This window comes from Mobula hypostoma, chromosome 31, assembly GCF_963921235.1.
Source record: "Mobula hypostoma chromosome 31, sMobHyp1.1, whole genome shotgun sequence".
Lineage (NCBI taxonomy): Eukaryota > Metazoa > Chordata > Chondrichthyes > Myliobatiformes > Myliobatidae > Mobula > Mobula hypostoma.
In genome coordinates, this window is record NC_086127.1 from 2,659,181 (window position 1) to 2,683,547 (window position 24,367).

Consider the following 24,367-nt stretch of genomic DNA (forward strand, 5'->3'; position numbering starts at 1 on the left):
TAGCAATTTCATAGTAAAGTGTGGGCCCTGCAGAGTGTTTTGGAAGAAGGGAACACAAGAGTCCAGGTAAATAGTTCACTGAAAGAGGCGTCAGAGGTGAAGAGCCTGATCAATGAATTTCGGTGATGCAACATAATGTACCAATAGTACAGGATGTTGGTGAGGGCATACTATAGTTTTGGTCACACGTTTACAGGAAACATTTCATTCAATTGCAAATATTTCAAACAAACTCCAGGGCCTGACTTACAGGGAGTGGTTGTGCAGGATAAGCATTTAACTCGTTGGAGAGCAGAAAACTGAATGGTATCCCAATTATATAGACATCCGCTAGTCTCCTGAGACCATGGATTTGTACCTTGGAAGGTTTCCAGGGCGCAGGCCTGGGCAGGGTTGTATGGAAGATCGGCAGTTGCCCATGCTGCAAGTCTCCCCTCTCCACGCCACCGACATTGTCCAAGAGAAGGGCACTAGGGCCGATACAGCTTGGCACCAGTGTCGTCCCAGAGCAAAGTATGGTTAAGTGCCTTGCTCAAGGACACAACATACTGCCTCAGCTGAGGCTCGAACAAGCGATCTTTAAGATCACTAGACCGATGCCTTAAACACTTGGCCATGCGCCAACAATAATCCCAATAGAGGCATTCAAAACCATAAGGGCCATTATTATTGTGACTGCACACATCCCTACCCTATCACCACCCTCTCTCAGGGCAAGTTTCTTAAAAACTGGCCTTCATTGTTTGAAGGTGAGGAGTGGAAATAACTAAGAGTCCCAAGTTGGAGCTACTGCATGTGGAAGGTGAAGATATAAATAGAACTAAGTTGAATTGATACAGGTACAATAAAAACATTTTAGGGACAGTCGGCTAAGTGTACGGATAGGAAAGCTGCTGAGGGACACATGCCAAAACAAGTTATTGGCATAGGAGGGCACCTTAGCTGACATGGTCAAGTTAGAATAAACAGCCAGTTTCTGTGCTGTGTCACTCTGTGACTCTGTATTCCCACTCTTTCTGTTTGACTGTCTACATTTTCAAACAATCCCAATGGTTATTCAGGTACAGCAGATCATTAAGTAAACATGCTCTCTCCCAACAGTATCATTTCACTGAGCACTTAATCGAACAATATTTTGTTGCAGTAATCAACAAGGCATTCACTATTTCCTTTGAAACTAATTTCATTCTACTAACCTTGAATTCGGGCATTGTGCAACATTTGATGAAGGTGACTTTGCCATCGTCTTTGGGATTCAAGAAATTCAGCTATCGAGGAACCAGACAGGATCTTATCAGTCTGTTGCACCGTTAATCCACATTAAAGAAGAGAGGTACAGAAAAATACCAAAGCGGCAATCACTGAGAAAGAAAAGCCCATCCCACCACTGAGTATATCTACACGGTGTGCTACCACAATGAAACAGCATCCAGCAAATACCCCCTCCACATCTAGACTATGCTCCCTTTTCACTGCTGCTAGAAATGCTGGTTCTTGATTAGTAACAACATCAAAGATTACAGGGAGAAGCAGGAGAATGGGGATGAGAGGGAATATTCAATCAGCCATGATGAAATGACTGAGTAGACCAGACGGACTGCACTGCACAGTTCTGCTCCTCTGTCTTATGGTCCTACCAGCTGCAGATTTCCCTGCAATTCACACATTGATCAGTAGCCTTTAAGGGATTGGTGGTGGAGGTGGTCGATAAGGTCAAAATATTTGGCATTACAATTTCAGAGGATTGGTCCTGGGTCCAGCACAGAACCATAACAACAAAGACAGCACAAGAGCATCCCTATATCATTTGAAACTTGTGCAAATTCAGCATGTCACCTGACACTTTGTCAAACTTTTGTAGATGCACAGTGGACAGAATCCTAACTGGATGCATCACTGCCAGTTCTGGAAACTTCAATGCCCAGAATGGAAAAGCCAACAAAAAGTGATGGATACAGGTCTTTTCATCACAGGGAATGCCCTCTCCTCCATTGAGTGTTGCCACAAAAGAGCAGCTTCGTGCATTGTGTGTGTTACTCAGAATAGAAAGATATCTCTTTAGAAGAGAGGAAGGAAGGATTTTTTTTTTCAGTCAATGGGTGATCAATCCGTGGAATTCATTGCAGAAAGGCTGTGCAGGCCAGGTCACTGGGTACATTTAAGCAGAGGTTGACAGGTTCAGAATCAGTAAGATTACCAAACGTTACAGGGAGAAAGCAAGAGAATGGGGTTGTGCGGGAAAGTAAATCAGCAAAGATGGAATGGTGAAGCAAAATCAAAGGGCCAAACGGCCTAAATCTGCTCGCATGTCTTATTGTCCACCACCTCCTGTTTCCCGCATTACCGGTTCTCAGGAAGCCTCACCCTGCAGTTACTACTGATGAAATATTTCAGGAGAACTTCTTCATGCCCAGGGTGATGAGAGTGTGGAACGAGCTGCCAGGAGAAGTTATGATGTGGGTTTGATTTGAGCAGGTAATAGAAGATTGGATAAGTACATGGATGGGATCAGTCTGGAGGTGAAGGTCAGTGGGGCGAGGCAGAATATTCTATCAGCATTGACTCGATGGGCCAAAGGACCCATTTCTACTCTGAAGTGTTCAGTGACCTTAACACACCTGTGTACCACTACTGAAGTCACTGGATCCCCGTCACTATTGGCACCTTCAGACGTGGCGGGAATGGGTTTTTCCAACATTTGATCTGTCTGCATGGGTGTGGCATCCTTTAGTCTTGCGAGACCATGGATCTGCACCTGGGAAGTCTTGCTTCGGTCTGTGTTGGTACAGCACCGTCTGTTGTGGCTGTAGAGGCCTACACGGGAGTGACAGTCTGGGCTGCAGTGACTGCACTTGAAGGCAATGTCCTCCAGTGTTGTCTTGGTGCTGTTTTTATCTGTGAGTGCGCTTTTCTTCAGCAGCAAGCCTCAGCTTCTCTTCTCTTTTTAGCCATCTGCAAAGTTCCAGCCTCCAGCGAGAGCGATCGCTAGCGATGTCCTCCCACCTCTCGACGTTTATGTTCAGTGACTTCATTTCTCTCTTGCAGACATCTTTGAAAAGAAGATGGGGCTGCCCTTGTGCTCTCTTGCCGGAGGCCAGTTCTCCGTACAACAGGTCTTTCAGGATCCTCCCGTCTGACATGCGGTGTACGTGGCCCTGCCAGCGGAGACGGCGTTGTTGGAGCACAGTAAAGAGGCTGGGTATCTGGGCACGGGCCAGGACCTCACTATTGGTGATTCGGCCGTCCACTTGATGTCCAGGATGCGTCTCAGGCTGTGAAGGCGAAAGGAGTCGCGACGCCGCTCTTGTCTGGAGTAGAGGCTCCAGGTCTCGCTGCCGTAAAGTAGTGTGCTGAGGACGCAGGCCCTGTAGACTGCAACTTTGGTGTGCGTCGTTTGCTTTCTGTTCTCCCAGACTCTCTTTCTCAGCCTGATGAATGTCAAGGCTGCTCGTCCGATCTGCCTCTTGATCTCAGAGTCTAGGGACAGGCTGTCGGTGATGGTGAAGCCAAGGTATGTAAACTTGTATACTACCTCCAGCTCGTAGTTGTTGATGGTAAAGGCCAGGGGGTACTGAATGCCTTGGCCCAACACGTTGGTCTTCTTCAGGCTGATGGTCAAACTGAAGTCCTGGCAGGCTCTTGAAAAGCTGTCCCTGAGGAGTTTGCAGTTGTCTGCAGAGTGTGTTGCCAATGCCGCATCGTCTGCAAACAACATGTCCCTGATGAGTACTTCACGAACCTTGATTTTCACCCTCAGCCGGGACACACTGAACACCCTCCCATCCGATCTGGTGTGGAGGTAGACGCCGTCAAGCACACAGCCCTGCTTCACACCGCTGCGGATGCTGAAGGCCTCCAAAGAAGAGCCATCAAACTGAACGACGACCTTCATGTCTGTGTGGAATGACTGAACTACCCTGAGGAGCCTCGGGGCACAACCAATCCTGGAGAGGATTTTGAACACGACGGCACTGGTGCCAAGCTGTCTGCATGAACAGCATACTAACATCACAATTAGATGATAATTTGCATCAGGAAGACGCAGCAATGTGATCTGTGAACAACAGTTGTTCATGACCTGTCTGCAGCGTATTCTCTCTCATGAAGGAATGGATACACTGCAGAGAAACAGGCCCCTCAGCCGATCGTGTCGACATCAACCATCCACATACAGTGTCGAATTTATCAGTTGCATGTGTGGTCTTCTGCTGTAGCTCATCCACTTTGCTTTGAGCAAATGAACCTCTTGACCAGGTCTGCATATTTTATGCAATGAGTTGCTGCCACATGATTGGCTGATTAATTATCTATGCTAATGAGAATATGGACGTGGCCACTGACTGTGCACATGATTGTTCAGTGAATTTCCAGCATTACAGTTGCAGTTGCTTCAACTTTTATAGAAATCTTTCGGTTCAGAAGCAAGATTGACATTATTTGAATCAGCCAACTTATTGGTTGACAAAGTAGAATGAAATTTTTTACTAAGCAGGAATCTGATGGAAGAACATTGTACTTTTTTGTCTCTCTCCTTTGAGTCTTTGGTCACTGCTTCTTTGTTCTTCTAACCCTACAGTGGCGGGTGCGTGGAGACGGATACAATCGGGTCTTTTAATACATGGAGCATCAAAAAATAGAGGGCTCTGCACCTGGGAAATTCTAGGTAGTTTCTAGAGTAGGTTGCATGGTCGGCACAACATTGTGGGCTGTAGGGCCTGTAATGTGCTGTAGATTTCTATGTTCTGAGCAACTTTTATGCATTATTCTTGACCTTAGGATTGCCAAAAGCATCAGGATCCCACACTATTCACACGAACAATTTTGAATAAAATGTATCAGTTGTGCTTACTTTGCAGATGATAATAACTTAGGTGGTTTGGTACACAGTGAAGAAAGTCGTTAAAAATTACGGGGGCATTTTGAGCAATTAGTTTTGCAGCCTAAGGATTGTCAAATGGCATTCAATCCATTTTTGTGTGAAGTATTGCAATTGGGAAATCACTTTCATAGTAAAGGGTAGGTCCTGCAGAATGTTGTGGAACAGGGACATAAGAGTACAAGTAAATAGTTCACTGCAGGAGGCAGAAAAGGTAAACATCTGGTGTAATGTCATGTCACAGGTAAACCGGATGTTAACAGCGGCACACCGATCTATATCAGTCAGGTCACTGAATTTCAGTGATGGAATGTAATGTTCCCACAGCACAGGATGTTGGTGAGGCCATACATGAAGTACTGTGTCCACTTTTTCCTCACAGGAAAGATGTCAAGTCAACTGCAAACATTGCGAAGAAACTCCAGGGTCTGACGTACAGTGAGAGGTTCTGCAGGTTTAGAGTTTACTCTTTACAGAGTAGGAAATTGAAAGGATAGCCAATTGAGGTATTCAAAATCAGAATGGGGATGATAACTGTGAATGCACACTTCCCTCTCCCATCACCACCCCCTCCAAGGGTACGTTTCTTAGAAACCGGAGGGCGTAGTTTCAAGGTGAGAGGGTGACAATATTTAAAAGGGACAGAGGTGGAGCTTTGCACATGGCATGTGGTGTGGACGCAGACGGTGCGCAGTTGAGTTGAATACAAGTTGAGTACAAAAAAGACATTTTACGGATATCTGGCTAAGCGTATCACTAAGAACACTGCAGAGTGGTAACATGCCAAACGTGGCATTAGCATAGGAGGGCACCTTTGTTGGCATGGACGAGTTAGAATGAATCCTCTTGTTTCTGTACTATATTACACCACAACTCTGTATTCCCCCTTCGTCTATTTGACTGTGTACATTTTCAACCAACCCCAATGGTTGCTCCAATACAATTGGCCATGCTCAATAAACATGCTCACCCCGAAAAGTATCATTTCACTGGACGTGTAATTGAACAACAGTCTGTTGCAATAATCAACACTTTCGTTCTACTAAAATGCGTAATAGTGAATGGGTCTAGTTAACACTGAGAACATACCAGAACATGCATTCTCCTGATGCTCAGCGGTACCAGAGGACTGAACATTTTGCTCTGCCGGCCTGTCGGCAGACTGGGGTTGACTGGAGCTTCCACCCATTTCACTTGTGTCACTCCCTATAACAATGCAAATCCAAATTAAAGAAGAGAAAACAAAAGTGGCAAACACTGAGACAGCGGGGCCTCCTGACCACTGAGTATATCTACAAGGAGTGTGATCACAACGAAAACAGCAGCCATCATCAAGTGCCCACTCTCTTCTCACTGATGCCATAAGGGCTGGCTCGTGATCAGTGCCAGCTGCAGGTTCCTCTGCAGTTCACTGATTCATCAGTCATTGAGGGGTCAGAGGTGAGATGGTCGGTCACTTCAAATTTGTTGGAGTTATAATTTCAGAGGATCTGGCCTGGGTCCAGCATGTTAAGTGCCATCCAAAACCAGGCACAACAGCAGCTCCACTTCCTTTGACTTTTGCACAGATTCACCATATCGTCTAAAAATTTGCCAAACTTCTGTAGATGTACAGTGGACAGTATCCTGACAGGTTGCATTACGGCCTGGGTGGAAACACCAATGCCCAAGAATGGAAAAGCCAACAGATGGAGACAGTCCTGTTCATCATAGTCAAAGACGTCTCCACTCTTGGGCCTCGCCACAAGAGAGTAGCGCCCATCAGAGACTCTCACCACCTGAGCTATGCTCACTTCTCATCCAAGTCACCAGCAGGAGGTACAAGACCTTCAGTGGGGCTTCTGCTCAAGAGCATTGGTGTTTCCATACCAGGTCATGTTGCAGCCAGTAAATACCACACACCTACAGAAGTTCTTGATGGCATGCCAAATCGCTGCAGACTCCCAAGGAAGTAGAGGGTCTGCCATGCTTTCTTCACAACTGCAATTACATGCCTGGATGGTCCTCTGGAATAGTAACGCCCCGTCATTTAAAGCTGCTCACCCTCTCTACCTTTGAACCTCCAGTGAAGATCAGTTCATGGACCTCTGGGTTTCTCTCTTGAACTCCACCACCAGTTTCTTGGTTTTACTGACATTGAGTTCATGGTTGTTGTCATGACACCACTCAGCCAGATTTTCCACCTCCCCCGCACCCCCGTATGCTAATTTGTCACCACACTTGATTCGGCCTGCAACAGTGATACCACCAGCAAACTTGAATATGGTGTTGAAGCTGTGCTTAGGCTGCACAGTCATAGGTGCAAAGTGCGTAAAGCGGGGGGTGGGGGGGGGTGCTAAGCACACATTCCTGTGATGTACCCTGTGCCGAAAGTGGAAAAAGTCCTGACTTGTTGCACCGTGGCCTGGTTTGGAAATATCAATGCCCAAGAACGGAAAAAGCCAAGAAAAAGTGATGGCTCCAGTCCAGTCCATCTCAGGCCAGACTCACCCCACCACTGCGGTCCTAATTTTCCCAGGACAGTCAATGAAGCGTGTTAACCATACAAAGGAGAAAACAAAATTTCTGAGTTTCTGAATGTGGCGGGAGCAAAGGATGTTCGCAATGGCGAGAGTAGAACACCACACAAGAGGGAGGGAGGCCCAGAGAAGGACTGCTACAGGTGACACAGGTGCAGACATACCATTTGATGCTATGGTGCGTCCCGCTCCCAGTCAAGATCCCCCTCTCCTTGCCCCTATGTCCACAACAGAGACCCATATCAGAAATAGGTTTATCATCATGTGTCATGAACTTTTTTTTTGGCAGCAGCAGCATTACAGTGCAATACATAAAATTATTACAGTACTGTACAAAAAGTCCTGGAAACCCTAGCTACAGTGCCTATAAGAAGTATTCAATATAAGCATATAACAATTACAGCACGGAAACAGGACATCTCAGCCCTTCTAGTCCGTGCCGAATTTTTATCCTATCCTAGTCCCACCGACCTGCATTCAGCCCATAACCCTCCATTCCTTTCTTGTCCACATAGCTGGCCAATTTAACTTTAAACGACAACATGCCTTAACCACTTCTGCTGGAAGCTCATTCCACACAGCTACCACTCTCTGAGCAAAGAAGTTCCCCCTCATGTTACCCCTAAACTTTTGTCCTCTAATTCTCAACTCATGTCCTCTTGTTTGAATCTCCCCCACTCTCAATGGAAAAAGCCTATCCACGTCAACTCTATCAATCCCCCTCATAATTTTAAACACCTCTATCAATTCTCCTCTCAACCTTCTACGCTCCAAAGAATAAAGACCTAACTTGTTCAACCTTTCTCTGTAACTTAGGAGATGAAACCCAGGCAACATTTTAGTAAACCTCCTCTGTACTCTCAATTTTATTGACATCTTTCCTATAATTCGGTGACCAGAACTGTACACAATACTCCAGATTTGGCCTTACCAATTCCTTGTACAATTTCAACATTACATCCCAACTCCTATACTCAATGCTCTGATTAATAAAGGCCAGCAAACCAAAGGCTTTCTTCACCACCCCATCCACATGAGATTCCACCTTCAGGGAACTATGCACCATTATTCCTAGATCCCTCTGTCCTACCGCATTCTTCAATGCCCTACCATTTACCATGTATGTCCTATTTTGATTAGTCCTACCAAAAAGTAGCACCTCACATTCAACTTCCCGTGGAGGCTTTCATGTTTTATTGTTTTAGAACACTGGATCGCAGTGGGTTTAATTTGGCTGTTTTTGACACCAATCAACAGAAAAAGACTTCTGTTTCAAAGTGAAAGCAGATCTCCACCAAACTATTAATATAAAACATTAAATAACTGATTGCATAAGTATTCAGCTCCTTTAATATGACATGGCAAATCATCACTGGTGCAGCCAATTGGTCTTAGAAGTTACACGATCAGTTAAATGCAGTTCAGGTCTCCAGCAGCAATGTTTAGTTTCGGCTAGAGAGGCAGCTAAACTGCTTGCAGAGCAGAGGGGTCATTCAGGCGGCTGGGGTGGATCAGATGAGAATGGACCAGATAGCCAAGGGTGCCCAGACCCAAGACATGATTGCTTGCGGTCTCCGACAGTCCCGTAATTTGCGCCTCCACCGCTCCCTCCTTTGTTGAGCTGATTAGGGAGTACGGGAGGAGGAGAGCGCGTCGCAGGCACGGGAGGGCTCCGTCATCAGGGTACAGTCCTCGGTAGTGGCCTCTTGCGGTGAAGTGACCACACCTAGCCCAACCCGAAGAACGGTAAAGGAGATTGTGGCAGAGCTTAGAACTAACATGTCCCGGGTGTTAACAGCGGGTGTGTGCCCCCATATGATAGGACAGGTAGTGAGGGGGACTCCACAAGGGGATGGACTACACAGAGAGCTGCGGATGGCTGGGGTACGCTAGAAGGTGGGCGGCCGGTATCGCCTGCTATAACTGTGGTGAAGAGGGCCACTTCAGGCAGGAAGCCCCTCAGAGAGTGAGCTCCCGGGTGCCTAAGTAGGGGGAGATGACAGTAACGTCCATTGTTCCTGTAAGACAAGCCGGGAAGAAACTATTGGAAAAAGGGGGAAAAGTTGACAGCTGAGTCATTCAATTTCATGGGCTCCCCGGTGCCTGTGGTGTGGAAAATTAAGCTGGTAGTGAATAACTTTTACAGGCACTGTATACATGCTTAAGACTTTTGCACAGCAAAAATCTATACAAGAACTCCATACATTAACTATCTGAAGAAATGCATTTTGAAACCTCAGTTTCAAACAGAAGTTCCTTCACAGTGTGCGCTCAGGACTCTCGTACAAAGGGAAACATCCTCTCCGTGTCCACTCTCGACTTTGCAGTATTTGGGAGATGAAAGGAAAAAGTTGAATATGATTGCTTTTTGGGACACGCTAAAATAAAATCAAAGCCTGTTAAACAAAAGTGATGTTAGCTTGGAGAGGGATTGTTTTGAGAAAGTACAAGAGAAACAGTTCACTGGAATAATTCCTCAAAATATCCGCAGTATCTCTTTGTCTGACCAACATGTTATTGCATTTGTTACGTTGATAGCTAGGAGGGCCATTTTGTTGAAGTGGAAGGATACATCGGCTCCCACTTTTGTCACAATAGTTCTCTCAAGTGATGCTATGTCTCAGTTTGGAGAAAATTAGAAGTCGAACCTTTGAACCTATGTTTGATTTTGAGAAAAGATGGGGTTCATTTGCTCATTACTATCATGAGTTAATTGATAGATTTCCTCTATGATCCAATTGTATATTTTTGGTACTTTTTTTTTCTTGCTGGCGGTTTGATGTTTATCTTTAGAAGCTTTTTGTATGACACAGGGCTCCGGGGTTGAACACCTATTTTTTTTTTTCCCTCACTTTTCCTTGCTTAGTAGGGTTTTCTTTTTCTCTTATTTTTGTCACCAAAAGTTTTTTCAATCTTTAAAACAATGTTTTTTTTCTTGAGACATTGTAAGTGCTGCTTACTTCGATGTACTCTTGTTAATTTTGGATAATAATAATAATAATAAAAAGATTTGAAAAGAAAAGAAAGAAGAGAAACAGTTCACAGCAATGTTCTGAGAAATTTAAAGGAGTACAATTCTACAGCCACAATACTGGATAAACCCTTTTTTTCATGGGAGTGCGAGGTCAGTATGCAGGCACTAATTGCAGGCAAAAGTACCAGTGTAAAGGGGTCTTGAAAGTTATAAAGGGGGCACCTGCTTGGTGCAAGGAGAGAGATAGGCTTGGTTACGGCTGGTGGCCAGCACCAAGGTAGGGAGCAGTACCTCGAACAGCATGTCAAATCGGAGTTAGACCGGGTGAAGAGCGCGAGAGGCTGCGTGGAAGCATTCCGCAGGTCAGTTCACTTAAGAGGTTGGTAAGCATTATTTTGATTTCTGTACTGCTACCTCTCCGGTAAATGATATCTGTTATTTGTCAAGTAGGGGACTGTGCACAATACTGAGTTGATGGAGACAGATGTGAGAGTACGGAGGAACATCTGGAGAAACTTCTGAAATTGCTGCTTCACTGCCCCTGTTACTGTGTGGTCCAGAATCTCTGGAGAAGGCCTCGAATCCTCGGCTTTGCTTGTTTCGGCGGCCGGGACGAGGTCAACAGCGCTCAGCAGAGGATGGCACTCGGGAGGCTGTACCGGAGGGGCTGGTCAGAGGCTCGAAGTTTTCGGACGGATGGACCCAGTGTCCGCTGTGGTCAGCTGCTTCCAATGCATCTGCAGTTGTCGGTGCCTGCAGGTTTACGGCAGGGATTTTCTCCCTTTGCCGCCTGCTATCGGGGACTCGGGAGTCGATCAACTCGGGACTTTGAGACTTTGTTTTACCATGCCCATGGTCAGTTCTTTATCAAATTATGGTATTGCTTTGCACTGCTGTAACTATATGTTATAGTTATGTGCTTCTGTCAGTGTTAGTCTTTGGTTTGTCCTGTTTTCTGTGATATCACTCTGGAGGAACACTGTATCATTTCTTAATGCATGTATGTATTTCTAAATGACAATAAACGAGGACTGAGTGTTCTCATAATCTAAATTTATATTCATATGTAAGCACCTTAAGCTGAACCAGGAAAGAACACAAAAACATTTTAAAATTTAATTTACTGTCGGCTTAAATAAGGAGCCTCCCAGCACCCCCATCCTTCTGTACTCCTTCAAGTACAAGATGCAGAGCCATCCTCAGGCATTAAGCTTCTCATTTCTGGGATCATTCTTGTGAGCCTTTCAAGAAACAACTGCAGTCAGCAGATTTTGCAGAGCAACATGAAGGTTGGGGGCAGGATAACTTGACGGGAAAAGCTGCGGTATCTTTACTGCCCCATTAACTAAAAAAAAGAGCGCCCTGTGCACAGGTCCAGGAGACTTAAACAATTCCAAGGAAAGGGTAACAGAAAATTAAAAATGAAGCCAAACATTCAGCAGGTAAAGATCTGCTGTGGAGAGAGGAACAAAGTTCAGGTCCAGCGTCCTTTGATCAGGATGGTTTCAAACAAGTTGATTTCTTTCTTTTAATAAAAAAAGATCTGCAATATCCTCGATTTGTACTGTTACGTACCCCGTAACTGGGTTGCCAAACCAGCAGAAATGGATCACTCAGTTGGAGTCTGGAGTACTAGAACTAAGAAAGTTTTATTAAAGAAACAAGCAACACAGTAATCGAAAGGATAATAAATGCAACAACTCAACAATGATAACCACACATGTGCACAGAATTAAGATAACAGCATCAATCAAGCTCTATCGTTGTCCAGGGGGTAAATGACCAAATTTCAAAATGACTCAAAGTTCAGTCCAGTTCAGTTCGCAGTAATCGTTGCCATGGCGATGGACAACGTGGGGGGAGAGAGACAGAGAGAACAGGAACAACTGATCATTCAGCACAGCTTCACTCACAGACCAGCGAGCGAGATGGCTCACAAACAGCTTTTGGGTGGGTCCTTGGTGATGTCACCTGAGGTCACCGACTGTGACCCCTCCTCCAGATGCGGTCGATCCTCTGCAGTGAACCCGGCACCCAGGCAAGGGCGGACACACACCGGGTTCCCGCTGATCGTACCTTTCCACCCTGGCCGTTGTCTGGTACTTCTCACCAACTCGTGAGAGGCGTACCGCTTCCAGGGTCTCGTTACCTCGGGTGGCGTGTGTCCTGCCTTAGCGAACCTGTCCCTTTTTATCCCCCTGCTGGGGTATCGCCTGTCCATCACTTCAAACAGTTCAGGGTTCAAAGGGGGGAGCCGCTCCAGACAGCTCTCCCTCCCACATCCCTTCATTACACATCTCCAGACGCTGCTCCATTGTTCCTTATCTCTCCTTCCCCTGAGGGCAGGTGACAGACCAACTGCTGATGCCACTGATGCTAACCCAGGCCAGCAAACATCTTAATTTTATGTGTATTCTCGTCACACTTCCCCCCTTTAAGGATTTTTACCGGGAGGTAAAAATTACAAACATGACATTATCTGATACATACACAATATACATCTTTATCAGCTATTTGGCTAATACAGAGAATTTGAAGCTGTCAACACCTTGACAGACAGTCATCACATTTTCTGTTCCTTTTACACGTGTTATTAATAATCCCTTAGACCAGGCTCCAACTCAGCAAACTTCATAGTGGCCAAAAACACTGATGAATTGCGACCAATGTAACCTCTCATTTGGTTTTGTCCCGGACCACAACAACAAGGGTCGTCCCATTCCGGCTCAGTTTTCTCTCGCAAGGGCTTAGTAGGAGGGGGACGGGTATTGACCGCAGAGTTATTGCAAAACTTCCTGCAGTACCCCACCATCTCCAAAAGCCTTCTGAGGGCCCTCTTGTCTGTCGGGGTTGGGAGGTCAGCGATAGCCTGCACTGTAGCTTGCATCGCTGCCAGCTGCCCCTGTGTCACCACAATTTCCAGGTAAGTGACCCTCGTGTGGCCGAATTCATTTTTTTCAAGGTTTACTATCAAACTGGCTTCAGACAGCCGTATTAAATTGCCAATACACACCTCTGTGTTCATCAGCCCTTTAGTCACTGAATTACTCGAAAAATATGGGTGTTGTTTACTTGGCTGCCCTATTGTAACCACAATCACCCAACGTCCCAGTTCTTTGCATTTCCTCGGGACAATCAAACACATAGGTGCGAGTCGTTTAATTACTCCTTCTAAAGATTCGCTTTGTTCGGGGATTAAGGGAGAGACCTTATCAGTAGACCTGGCCAAAACAATAGCCTTCTCCCATCTGACCGATCCCATCCTAATCTTTTCAAAATGGTTTTTTCCTCTTATCAAGGGGCCCCTAGCTTCATTGATTTCCACACTAACACCGACTAGGTTTGTTAGCATATCAAAAGCCGGTGACCGTCTCAGTTCGCGTCGGTCATGATCAATAACATTTTTCCCCCTGGGCAGCCGGTAAATCTCTTTCATGATTCCACCAACTGTTTCCTCCAGCACCGCCAAATGTCCACTGGGGGGTACCTCGTGGGCCATGTTAAAAACCTCATCCCCATAACTCTTTTGCACCACCCCCCACTCCTCATCTGCGGATGCTGTACTTGATTTCCCTTTCTTCCTTAGCACCTCCTCATCCGCACAATAGCTTGTCAAGGCTGTGTCAGAGAGAGCGGTCTCGGCAAAAACCATCAGCCCCTCGTCTCGCTCCTGCGTCTGCACAAATTCTTTCCTGGCTACTGCTACGTCCGTCCCAGCTCCCTCACTACCTCTTATCTCACTACACCCCGTCTCATACAAGGTTGGCAGAAATGTTTCAGCTAAATTCACCATCGCGGGCCCATGATGAACCTGTGAGTCCATGGGCGGGGCCTCAATGCTGGCAGGCTGACCTGTGAATCTCACGACTGGGAACACGATTCCTCCGGCGATATCATTACCGAGCAAGACTTCCACGTCTTTCATTGGTAATTCGGACCTCACCCCGATCATGACTAGTCCAGAGACCAGGTTGCTCTGTCAATGTATCTGGTGCAAAGGGACTGACTCTGTCCCTTCCCCAGCACCTTTGACCTCTACCTCCCCAGTCTGGGTCTCTGAGCTAAACTCTAATACACTCTTCAGTATTAGTGACTGACACGCTCCCGTGTCTCTCCAGATCCGCACTGGAACTGGTTTTAACCTCTCCTTCACTGACACCAGTCCGGCCGAGATAAACCTCTCGCGCCCTTCCTGGACTTTTTCAGACCTGTCCTTCCCTAGCGGTTCGCTTAACAGCTCGATACAGCCATTCCAAATTTCCGCTTTTCCTTTCCCCGTCTCCTTCCTTGGGGCAAAGCACCTGGACGCAAAGTGTCCGACTTTCCCACAATTATAACAGACGACCCCAGGAGACTTCCTACCAGACTGCTCCCGGTCTACCTTATCCTTTTCACTAGTCCCCGGCTTACTTTCTGACTTTTCCGGCGGACTCTCCCCTCCGTCCTGACTACCCTTCTGGTAGCCTTTACTCGGGGCAAACTTCATTTTATGCGTCAACGCATACTCATCCGCTAACTTAGCAGTTGCGGCTAACATGGCTGCCTCTTTCTCATCGAGGTAGGGTCTCATACCCTCAGGGACACAACCTTTAAACTGCTCAATCAGAATCAGCAGTAGCAGTCTGTCATAATCCCCCTCTACCCCCTTCGAGGCGCACCAACGCTCACAATATGTTTGCATCTCACGAGCAAACTCCAAATACGTGCACCGCTTCCTCGCATTCCGGAACCTCTGCCGGTATGCCTCCGGGACCAACTCATAAATCCTGAGGATGGCCTCCTTCACCACCTCATACTTCTGGGCATCTTCCGCGGATAAAGTGGAGTAAGCTTCTTGGGCCTTCCCTTTCAGTACACTCTGAAGTAAAACAACCCACTTATCCCTCGGCCAGTCCTGACTTATAGCCACTTTTTCGAAATGGAGAAAGTACCGATCCACATCGGTATCGTCAAATGGGGGAACCAGCCTAACCTCCTGGGTCGCCCGGAACCCTCCACCTTGGTTCGGCACGAGCCCCTGCTCGGCCCTTATCTTTAACTTCTCCAGCTCAAATTCCCTTTCCCTCTGTTTCTCCTCTCTCTCCAACTGTCTTTCTCTCTCTTGCCTTTCTACCTCTTTCTCTTTCTCCCGCCTTTCTAACTCTCTCTCTTTCTCCCGCCTTTCTAACTCTCTCTCTTTCTCCCGCCTTTCTAACTCTCTCTCCTGCCTTTCTAACTGTCTCTCTTCGTGTTCTAACTGCCGTACCCGGAACTCGTGCTCGAGTCTCAGTTTTTCAAGCTGTACCTGTACTGCGTCTCCAGCAGGTTTTTCAATAGACACCTCCCCCAGCTCACCTTGGGGAAACACACCTTTAGATGCATAGTGCTCTACAATAGCTCTGTGTATCTCCTCTCTCCTCATTGTCGACTTCACCTTGGCAAGATTCACCCGTTTGGCCACAGCTATCAATTCCGATTTCCTGGCATCCTCTAATGCCTCCAAGGTCGACGCCTTTATAAATTCCTCAACCTCCATTTCTGCTGTTTGTCTTTTCTTTCTTTCGGGAATTTTAACCCAATCAATTTACTCCGTCCCAAATTTAGCGTTCAAAATCGCGGACGAGAACCCCACTTATGTTACGTACCCCGTAACTGGGTTGCCAAACCAGCAGAAATGGATCACTCAGTTGGAGTCTGGAGTACTAGAACTAAGAAAGTTTTATTAAAGAAACAAGCAACACAGTAATCGAAAGGATAATAAATGCAACAACTCAACAATGATAACCACACATGTGCACAGAATTAAGATAACAGCATCAATCAAGCTCTATCGTTGTCTAGGGGGTAAATGACCAAATTTCAAAATGACTCAAAGTTCAGTCCAGTTCAGTTCGCAGTAATCGTTGCCATGGCGAGGGACAACGTGGGGGGAGAGAGACAGAGAGAACAGGAACAACTCATCATTCAGAACGGCTTCACTCACAGACCGGCGGGATGGCTCACAAACAGCTTTTGGGCGGGTCCTTGGTGATGTCACCTGAGGTCACCGACTGTGACCCCTCCTCCAGATGCGGTCGATCCTCTGCAGTGAACCCGGCACCCAGGCAAGGGCGGACACACACCGGGTTCCCGCTGATCGTACCTTTCCACCCTTGTCGTTGTCTGATGCTTCTCACCCACTCGTGAGAGGCGCACCGCTTCCAGGGTCTCGTTACCTCGGGTGGCGTGTGTCCTGCCTTAGCGAACCTGTCCCTTTTTATCCCCCTGCTGGGGCATCGCCTGTCCATCACTTCAAACAGTTCAAGGTTCAAAGAGGGGAGCCGCTCCAGACAGCTCTCTCTCCCCCGTTCCTTCATTACACATCTCCAGACGCTGCTCCATTGTTCCTTATCTCTCCTTCCCCTGAGGGCAGGTGACAGACCAACTGCTGATGTCACTGATGCTAGCCCAGGCCAGCTAACATCTTAATTTTATGTGTATTCTCGTAACAGTACCGACTCCCAGACAGGTGACAGTGAGGGGGAAATTTCTAAACATTGCTTCAAAAGGCGAACCAACACCCTCCCTCCCACCCCAATATATATCTAATGAAGCAAACAGTAAGCGACTCATTTATTCATGTTGTTTCTCTGTGAAGTCGGGGGGAATCCCTCTCCAGAGTAGCACCGGAGGAAGTGCACACCCAAACGTCTGAGCCCAGATGAAACTCAGCACCACGTTCAAACCCACGTGTTCCCAGTACCGGATCAGAAACTGTCTGATGGACTGCCACCCACCCTCCCCACGACACGCACAGTCCGATCTGTGTCTCTCCCCACCTGACGGCGTCACAAACCGTCCGTGTCTCATGCTGGGTGGTGTAGTTGGTGACTTCCCCACAACCAATGTCCCAGCCCCCGGACTTCTGCTTCATTGCAGAATGAGGAAACTCCAACTGTCCGTGCATTGAAGACAATATACTGCCACTTTCATTTGTAACAAAGACTGAAACTGAGCATTCAGCCATTTTGTTACAGAGAGACAGACATTCAAATGCCCTTTTATACCCGATCTCTCAGTGATTTCAATTAACCTACTGCTCCCTCCAGCTTCACAGAACATTAGGCAGTGCAATAACCACAAGAGCAGATGCAGTATCCCAGATTACGATGAGGATCCCATCCGAGACTCTCTGCTGCCGGCAATTTACTGCAGTGTTCCCATCATTAGTTCTGAAAGTAGGGTGGCACTGAAACCTATTGACCCTCTGCCTGGGCCAAGGCTCAGGCTGGGAAACCGGGTCACAGCCTGTCAAAGGGCACCTGTGCACTTCTTCACCTTTCCATCAGCTAAATCCAGCTCATTATGTTACTGCCGAGTCGGTTCACGCCCTGCACAACGGGCCACATGCTTCCTGTCGCGTGGCATGATTAAAAAAAAAATGCTTCCAACATAAAATTGACTGGAACCGGGCAGCAACTGTGGGAAGGGAAATGGTGGAAGATGCAACATCAGCCCCTTACAGCCTTCCAAGAAATTTCTCTTTTTACTTTGTAACTACATTTTTTTTTAAATTTAGATGAACAAATATTAACCTACTGCGAAGTGTTTGGGACATCATGAGATGGAAAAGGGATTTGTTTAAATGGCAACACCATCTCCCCACTCAGTTGTCACTTCTCACTTCATTCAAATGCACTGCATACAGTAATTTTGCTCTGGGCACCCTATCTCCCGCTATCACTCTGTTGCAACAGCTCCCACTGAGCAGCTGTGGTCAGAGAACGAGAAGCATATGAAAACCACGTGGCTCTGACAGCTTGTTATCTTGGCTACAGAGGAAGTGACTCAACCGAAATAACACCACCAAAAAACAGAAGCCATAGACTCAGCCCCACAAGGGCCGCGTGACAAAGACTCAATAACTGAGCATTCAGCCATTATCTCTAAACCGAGCATGCAGCCATTTTGTTACAGCGAGACAGAGATTCAAATGACTTTTTACACCCGATCCCTCAGTGATTTCAACGAACCTACTGCTCCCTCCAGCTTCACAGAACATTAGGCAGTGCGATAACCACAAGAGCAGATGCAGTATCGTGACGTTGCCTGCTCGAAACACTCATTAGAACATGTAACAGTACAAGAGTCCACAGGGTTTTCAGCCAAGATCGATACGTGGTGCTGAAATTTTAACTAAGATCAATTTATGCCTTCCATCTCTCATCATCCTCTATTTCTCCATCATCCATGTGCTTAAGAGTCTCTTAAATGCCCCTGAAGTAACTGCCTCTCTCTTGGAAGGGTGTTCCACACACCTTGAACTCTGTATAATAGAGAAAAAAAAACTACCTCTGACATTTATTTAAAGAGGAATAGAATATAGAAGCAAGGAGATAATGCTGAGGCTTGCTGAGGCACTAGTCAGGCTGCACGTGGAGTATTGCCAACAGTTTTGGGCCCCTTATCGCAGAAAGGATATGTTGTCTTCAGAGAGTGCAGAGGAAGTTTGTGATGGTGATTCCAGGAAGGAAGGGGTTAACATATGAAGAGCTTGGCTGCTTTGGGCCTGGACTCACTGAAATTTAGAAGAATGCTGGGGCGGGGGGACTTGCATCGAAACTGACCGAATGTTGAAAGGACTAGATAGGGTGGATGTGGAGAGGACGTTTCCTCTGGTGGGGGCGTATCCAGAACAAGAGTGCACAGTCTCCCTGCTTGTACTTAAGGCGGAAGTTGATCGTTTCCCGATCGGTCGGGGCATCAAAGGATATGGCGAGAAGGCAGGTGTATGCGGTTGAGTGGGAACCGGGAAGCGGTGGATGGAATGGCACGGCAGACTCAACGGGCTGAATGGCCTAATTCTGCTCCTATATCTCATGTTCTTACGGGCATTCCCTTACACATTCCAGCAATCACCTCTATCCACTCTATCTCTGCATCTTATGATCGTGTACATCTCTGTCAAGTCACATCTCATCCTCCTTCTCTCCCTACCTCGCCAACTCATCTTCACGGGACTTGCTCTCTATTCCAGGCAGCATCCTGGTAAATCTCTTCTGCACCTTTATTTGAAGCTTCCACATCCTTCCTGTAATTAGGCAGCCTGAACTGATCACAATATTCCCGGGTTTTGTGGAGCTATAACATTACCTCACGGCTCTTAAGCCAAATCACCTGACTAGTGAAGGGCAAAATTTCAAGATTAACTGTGGTTGTGAACCCCCGAGACCCTTCTGCTCCTCCACCGTGCTATGAATTCTGCAATTCACCCAATTTTCTGCATTCAGAGTTGACCTTCGGAACGGTATCGCTTCACATGTCCCAGTGGGTGTCATAGGGAGCAGCACTCAGAGCCCAGTAGTTCCCAATCTGTGCCAATAGTTTGGCCGTGGGCCCCAATTCAGCATCTCCAAGTCTGTTACTGACACAAAATGATTGTGGATGATCAGCCATGATCACAGTGAATGGCGGTGCTGGCTCGAAGGGCCGAATGGCCTACTGCACCTATTGTCTATAAAATGTATAATGATACATTATTACTGACAGACAATTGAATAATTTATGCTCCATGTGCTGTCCGAATCTTTCTGCCTGGTGCTGTTGCTGCAAGTAATTGGCTGATTTTTGTAACATTTATACCCTAGTTATATTTGCCCAGGACAATAAACTTTAACACTAAACTTGTGAGTGGATCCAATGGAGCCTGAGGTGAGGGCCTGTTATTCCGGCTGTGGAGATCGATGGAGTGCTGAGCTGCCCAATTCCTCACAGTCTGGTGCATAGTACAGTTTCTGTATTTTACACTCCGGGTCTCTTAGAGCCTCAGACTTCAGTTTTACTGCTGAATCTCCCAGTTTATTTTTAGCCGGGCAATTTCCTGCTGTGCCCCTGTCATTTCTGGTTCTGTAACGAAGGTGGTACTGGAACTTAAGAACACTCTGCCTGGGCCACAGCCTGTCAAAGGGCACCTGTGCACTCTTACACATTCTCATCAGCTAAATCCAGCTCATTTGATCATTATGTTACTACTAGTCGGTTCACGCCCTGCACAACCAGCCACATGCTTCCTGTTGCGTAGCAGGATGAAAAATGCTTCTAACACAAAAATGATTATAGTTTGGTACTTACAAGTCTATTACTTGTAATATAATAGATGTGTTTGTCAGAGGCTCAGACACCAGTTTCACTGCTGAATCTCCCGGTAAGCTTTTTGCCACAACGAGCTCGCTCCATCAACAAGTGGTTTGTACCGAAATAGCAGCCAAGCTGCACAACACCAGCAGCTGTGAGACCAACACACCGTAGACTGTGGATCAGAGAGAGATGAGATGTTTAATCCCAGGGTTTATCAATCCCACTTTCACCAATACCCACAGTAATGCTCAGTGTTTATTAACCCCACAACTACTGATAACACCAATATCCAGCATCAGACACCAGTCAGTATAAACATCACTACAGCTTCCAAACTGGAAACACTCAAATCTCCCCAGGACAAATGGCAGAACCCAGGGGACATTGTATATTTGTGTTCACCCGCTACATCCCAGCCCCACTCCACAATACACCACCACTCGGGACCTTGTGCTCTGTACTGAATCACAGTGAGGCAGTGTAACCTCCCACACTCCCAGCTTTCCCTCCACACTGCAAACTGGTTTCGCTGCTGCAAGAATGTTCTCCACCTCACTCCGAGAGCTGAGGGTTGCAAAGGTTTACAGTACAGTGAAAATATTAAACTAGACTCCAGGTCAAAGGTTGGAGAATTAAAGCTACCAAACACACTGAGTCAAGTTTTAATCCATCAGTGAGAAATGTTCAACACACAATCTGACCCTGAACATTTTGTCTGGGTCTGTGATCCCTGACTCCTTTCTCTGTGGGACTGATGGTGTCCAGCTGGTCAGTTATTCATTGTAGTGTCCGTGTCCCCACAGGGAACTGGGTAAAGGCAGCCTCACACTCCTTCCCCACACACGGGCACTGTAGTGTGTCAGAAGAGCTGATTTTTCCTCAGACCCATAACTGTGACCTGAGGTGAACAGACTGAACTGAAAACACACTGACTTTTGTAGAAAGCTTAAGACTATTCCTGCCTCATTATAGACCTGATCCCCCTTCAGTTCACCTATCAGAATCAGGTTTAATATCACCAGCATATGTCACGAAATTTGTTAACTTCACAATAGATTTATTTGCATAAATGTGCATAGACACTGGGTGCACATTGCCAATCATTCTTCTGTTTGTCCTGATATAAGGATCGACCTGAAATGCTGACTGGCATCTTTTGCCTGCAAAGATGATTCTTGACTTGGTGATTTCTTCCACCAGTCAGCGTTTTTTCTAACTGTGCTGGAGCTGATTCTGTCAATTTAGTAAAATTATTTTGAGTGGCATTTCAAGGAGAAGTTAGTTAAAAAAAATAACAAAACTTCTTTGGCTTCACTACTGAATTCATTGTGTGATTTTAAATATTCCCTAACTTGTGAGGACAGTGCCAAGCAGGGTGATATGCTGCAGCACGTCGACGTTAAGAAAGAGGTTGTGCTGGAACTTTTGGAAAATACTGGGATAAATAAGTTCCCGGAAGTGAAGGAAGAGATGGCTGCCCCACCGAGAATGATCGTTATGTCACTGGACACAGGACTAGTGTCAGGTGATTGGAGGGTGGCAATTAAGACCACAATCAGGCCATTTGGTCCATCGAGTCTGCTCCCTCATTTCTTCATGGCTGATGCAATTTCCCTCTCAGCTCCAGCTCCCTGCCTTCTCTCTCTAATCCTTCATGCCCTGACTGATGAAGAATCTATCAACCTCAGCCTTAAATATACATAAAGACTTGCTCTCCAAGCTGCCATTGACAACAAACTCCACAGATTCACCACTCTCTGGCTACACAAATTTCTCCTCATCTCCATTCTGTTCTGGGACTGACTGTGATCTCTGGTCTTAGACTCTCCCACCATAGGAAACATCCTCTTCCCATCCACTCTATCAAGACCTTTCACCATTCGATTGCTTTCAAGGAGGGCACTCCTTTGGTCAAGGAAGGGGGCAGGGACCGAAGCTTTATTCCTTCTCCATCTACATGCAGACACCAGCAACAAGGGGGCAGTTCATGCAGCTTGCCCTGTCGCTCGATAAAATCCCAGCCGATCCGAACTCGCCCACAACACAACCGGCTCCGCCACCCTCCGATTTTCCTTAGACCATTGTCCCAACTTGCAGGTCAACAGTGTGCTGGTGTGTGGCCCCAGTGGGGGTGCATCTCTCTGTGCCCCACCACTGTGGAGCAGTCTTCCAAAGATGAAAGACTCAGCCGCTCTTGGACCCTCCCTACCGTCAATGGGCAAACTTCTCCCCATCCCGAACCCGAAGCCTTTGGCTCATTGACCGACAACTCGACACCTCGCCCCCACCCCCCACAGCTCAAACCTCTCAGACCCTATCCTGACCACACTCTCCCATTCACTAAGAATCACCTTCCTCATCCTGTCCGGATCCCTCTCCTGGAAGCTGGCAGGGAGCAAAGTCGCCTGTCACTCGCCGGAGCCGTTTGCACAACATCCCCCCGGGAGTGAAATGAAAAGGCGGGACATTTGCTCTGAAGACGTCTCGCTGTGGGGCTTTCTCGCGTCCACCAACAGCCGCCCGATTCTCCCACTGTTAAGCACCACACAGAGTATGCTACCTAGCCTGCTGAGTTCCTTCAGCAGTTTGCGGGTTTTTTTTTTGGATTTGCAGCATCAGTCGATGTTCTTGTGTTTGTGTCAGGAGCGTTCGAGCTGCGCCATTCCCATTAGTTTCAGGAGATGTCGATCACTGGTTATACCCAATAGCAGACTCGCTATGGGGGCCGGGGGTGTTACCTCCCGCAGTCCAAACCGAAGCGGGCGAAAATCAGCAACTCACTAAAAATGCCGGAGGAACTCAGCAGGCAAGGACCAAAGTACAGTCGATGTTTCGGGCAGACACCCTATATCAAGACTTCTGCAGAATTTATCTTGTTTGCGGGCGAAATCAGGTCTGGCCACCGCCAGCGAAAGACAGTCGCACGCTGGAGTTGTGCCCGAAGGTCTGACACTCTCCCCTGGAAGGACACTAAGGGCCGAGCGGCCGGTTGCTGTATTGATTCCTAATATCGGAACCCGCTACCGGACAGAGTGATAGGGGTAAGTGGCTCCCACATGTAACTATCTTGGCGTCACCACCCCTCAAGCAAGCAGCCACCCGCTTCTGCCCACGACGCAGACCCCTCCCGACCGGTGGGGATACTCACCCGTGACTGCGAAGAAAGTACGACATCACCTCTACTTCCTCAGTCGTCTGCAGAGGTTCAGCACGACATCAAAAACCTACGTGGAAAATGGCGAGGGCCCACTCTCTTCTCAGATAACGGGCTCCGATCCGCTTCAACAAAGCACGGAAATGAAGTTGTCCACATACCCATCCGGGGACATTGAGTATGCGCAGTGTGACACAAAAATCGGGTCCGAGGCTCGGAATCAAACGCGCAGATGCCGCAACACTGCGGTAAAACGCGATCACGTGACCGGCGGAGGGTCGCCCGCCTGAATCGATGATTCTGCTCTTCTTCCTTCACACGCTGCCCGACCCACCTGCAGCATTTCATCGTATATTTCACCATTGCAGCGTCTGCATACAGGAGGGAGATGCAAAATCTGGCCAGTTGGGGTCAGAACAATAACCTCTCACTCAATGTCAGCATGGCCCAGGAACTGATCATAGACTTCCGGAGAGGGAAACCAGAGGTCCATGTGGCAGTGCTCATTGGAGGATCAGAGGTAGAGAGGGTGTCACTTTCTCAGATGACCAGCCCTGGACCCACCATATACATAGAATTGCGAGCAAAGCATAACAGCAGCTGTACTTCCTCAGGAGTCTGCGGAGGTTCAGTACGTCATCAAAAACGAAGGCAAACCTATATAGATATGTGGCGGAAAGTATGCTGACTGGCTTGCATGATTGCCTGGTACGGGAACGCCAATGCCTTTGAGCGGAAAATCCTACAAA

General features: G+C 47.2%; 1 protein-coding gene across 10 annotated transcripts in view; it reads right to left on the bottom strand.

Annotated features, from left to right (window-relative positions):
- Positions 1-24,367, bottom strand: part of LOC134339985 (NACHT, LRR and PYD domains-containing protein 6-like) — a 90,361-nt gene that overhangs the window by 61,139 nt on the left and 4,855 nt on the right. For 3 of the 10 annotated variants that reach the window (XM_063036822.1, XM_063036817.1, XM_063036816.1), the window contains exons 2-3: positions 5,966-6,082; positions 1,197-1,268 (exon numbers count right to left, since the gene is read on the bottom strand). The exons of 1 other annotated variant lie outside the window; for it this stretch is intronic. In XM_063036822.1, coding sequence (XP_062892892.1) covers positions 1,197-1,268; positions 5,966-6,082 — 189 coding nt within the window. Of the gene's footprint in view, positions 1-1,196; positions 1,269-5,965; positions 6,083-20,458; positions 20,637-23,612; positions 23,766-24,367 lie in introns of those variants that run through there. 6 more of the 10 variants (XM_063036818.1, XM_063036820.1, XM_063036819.1 and 3 more) reach the window with 6 other exon arrangements.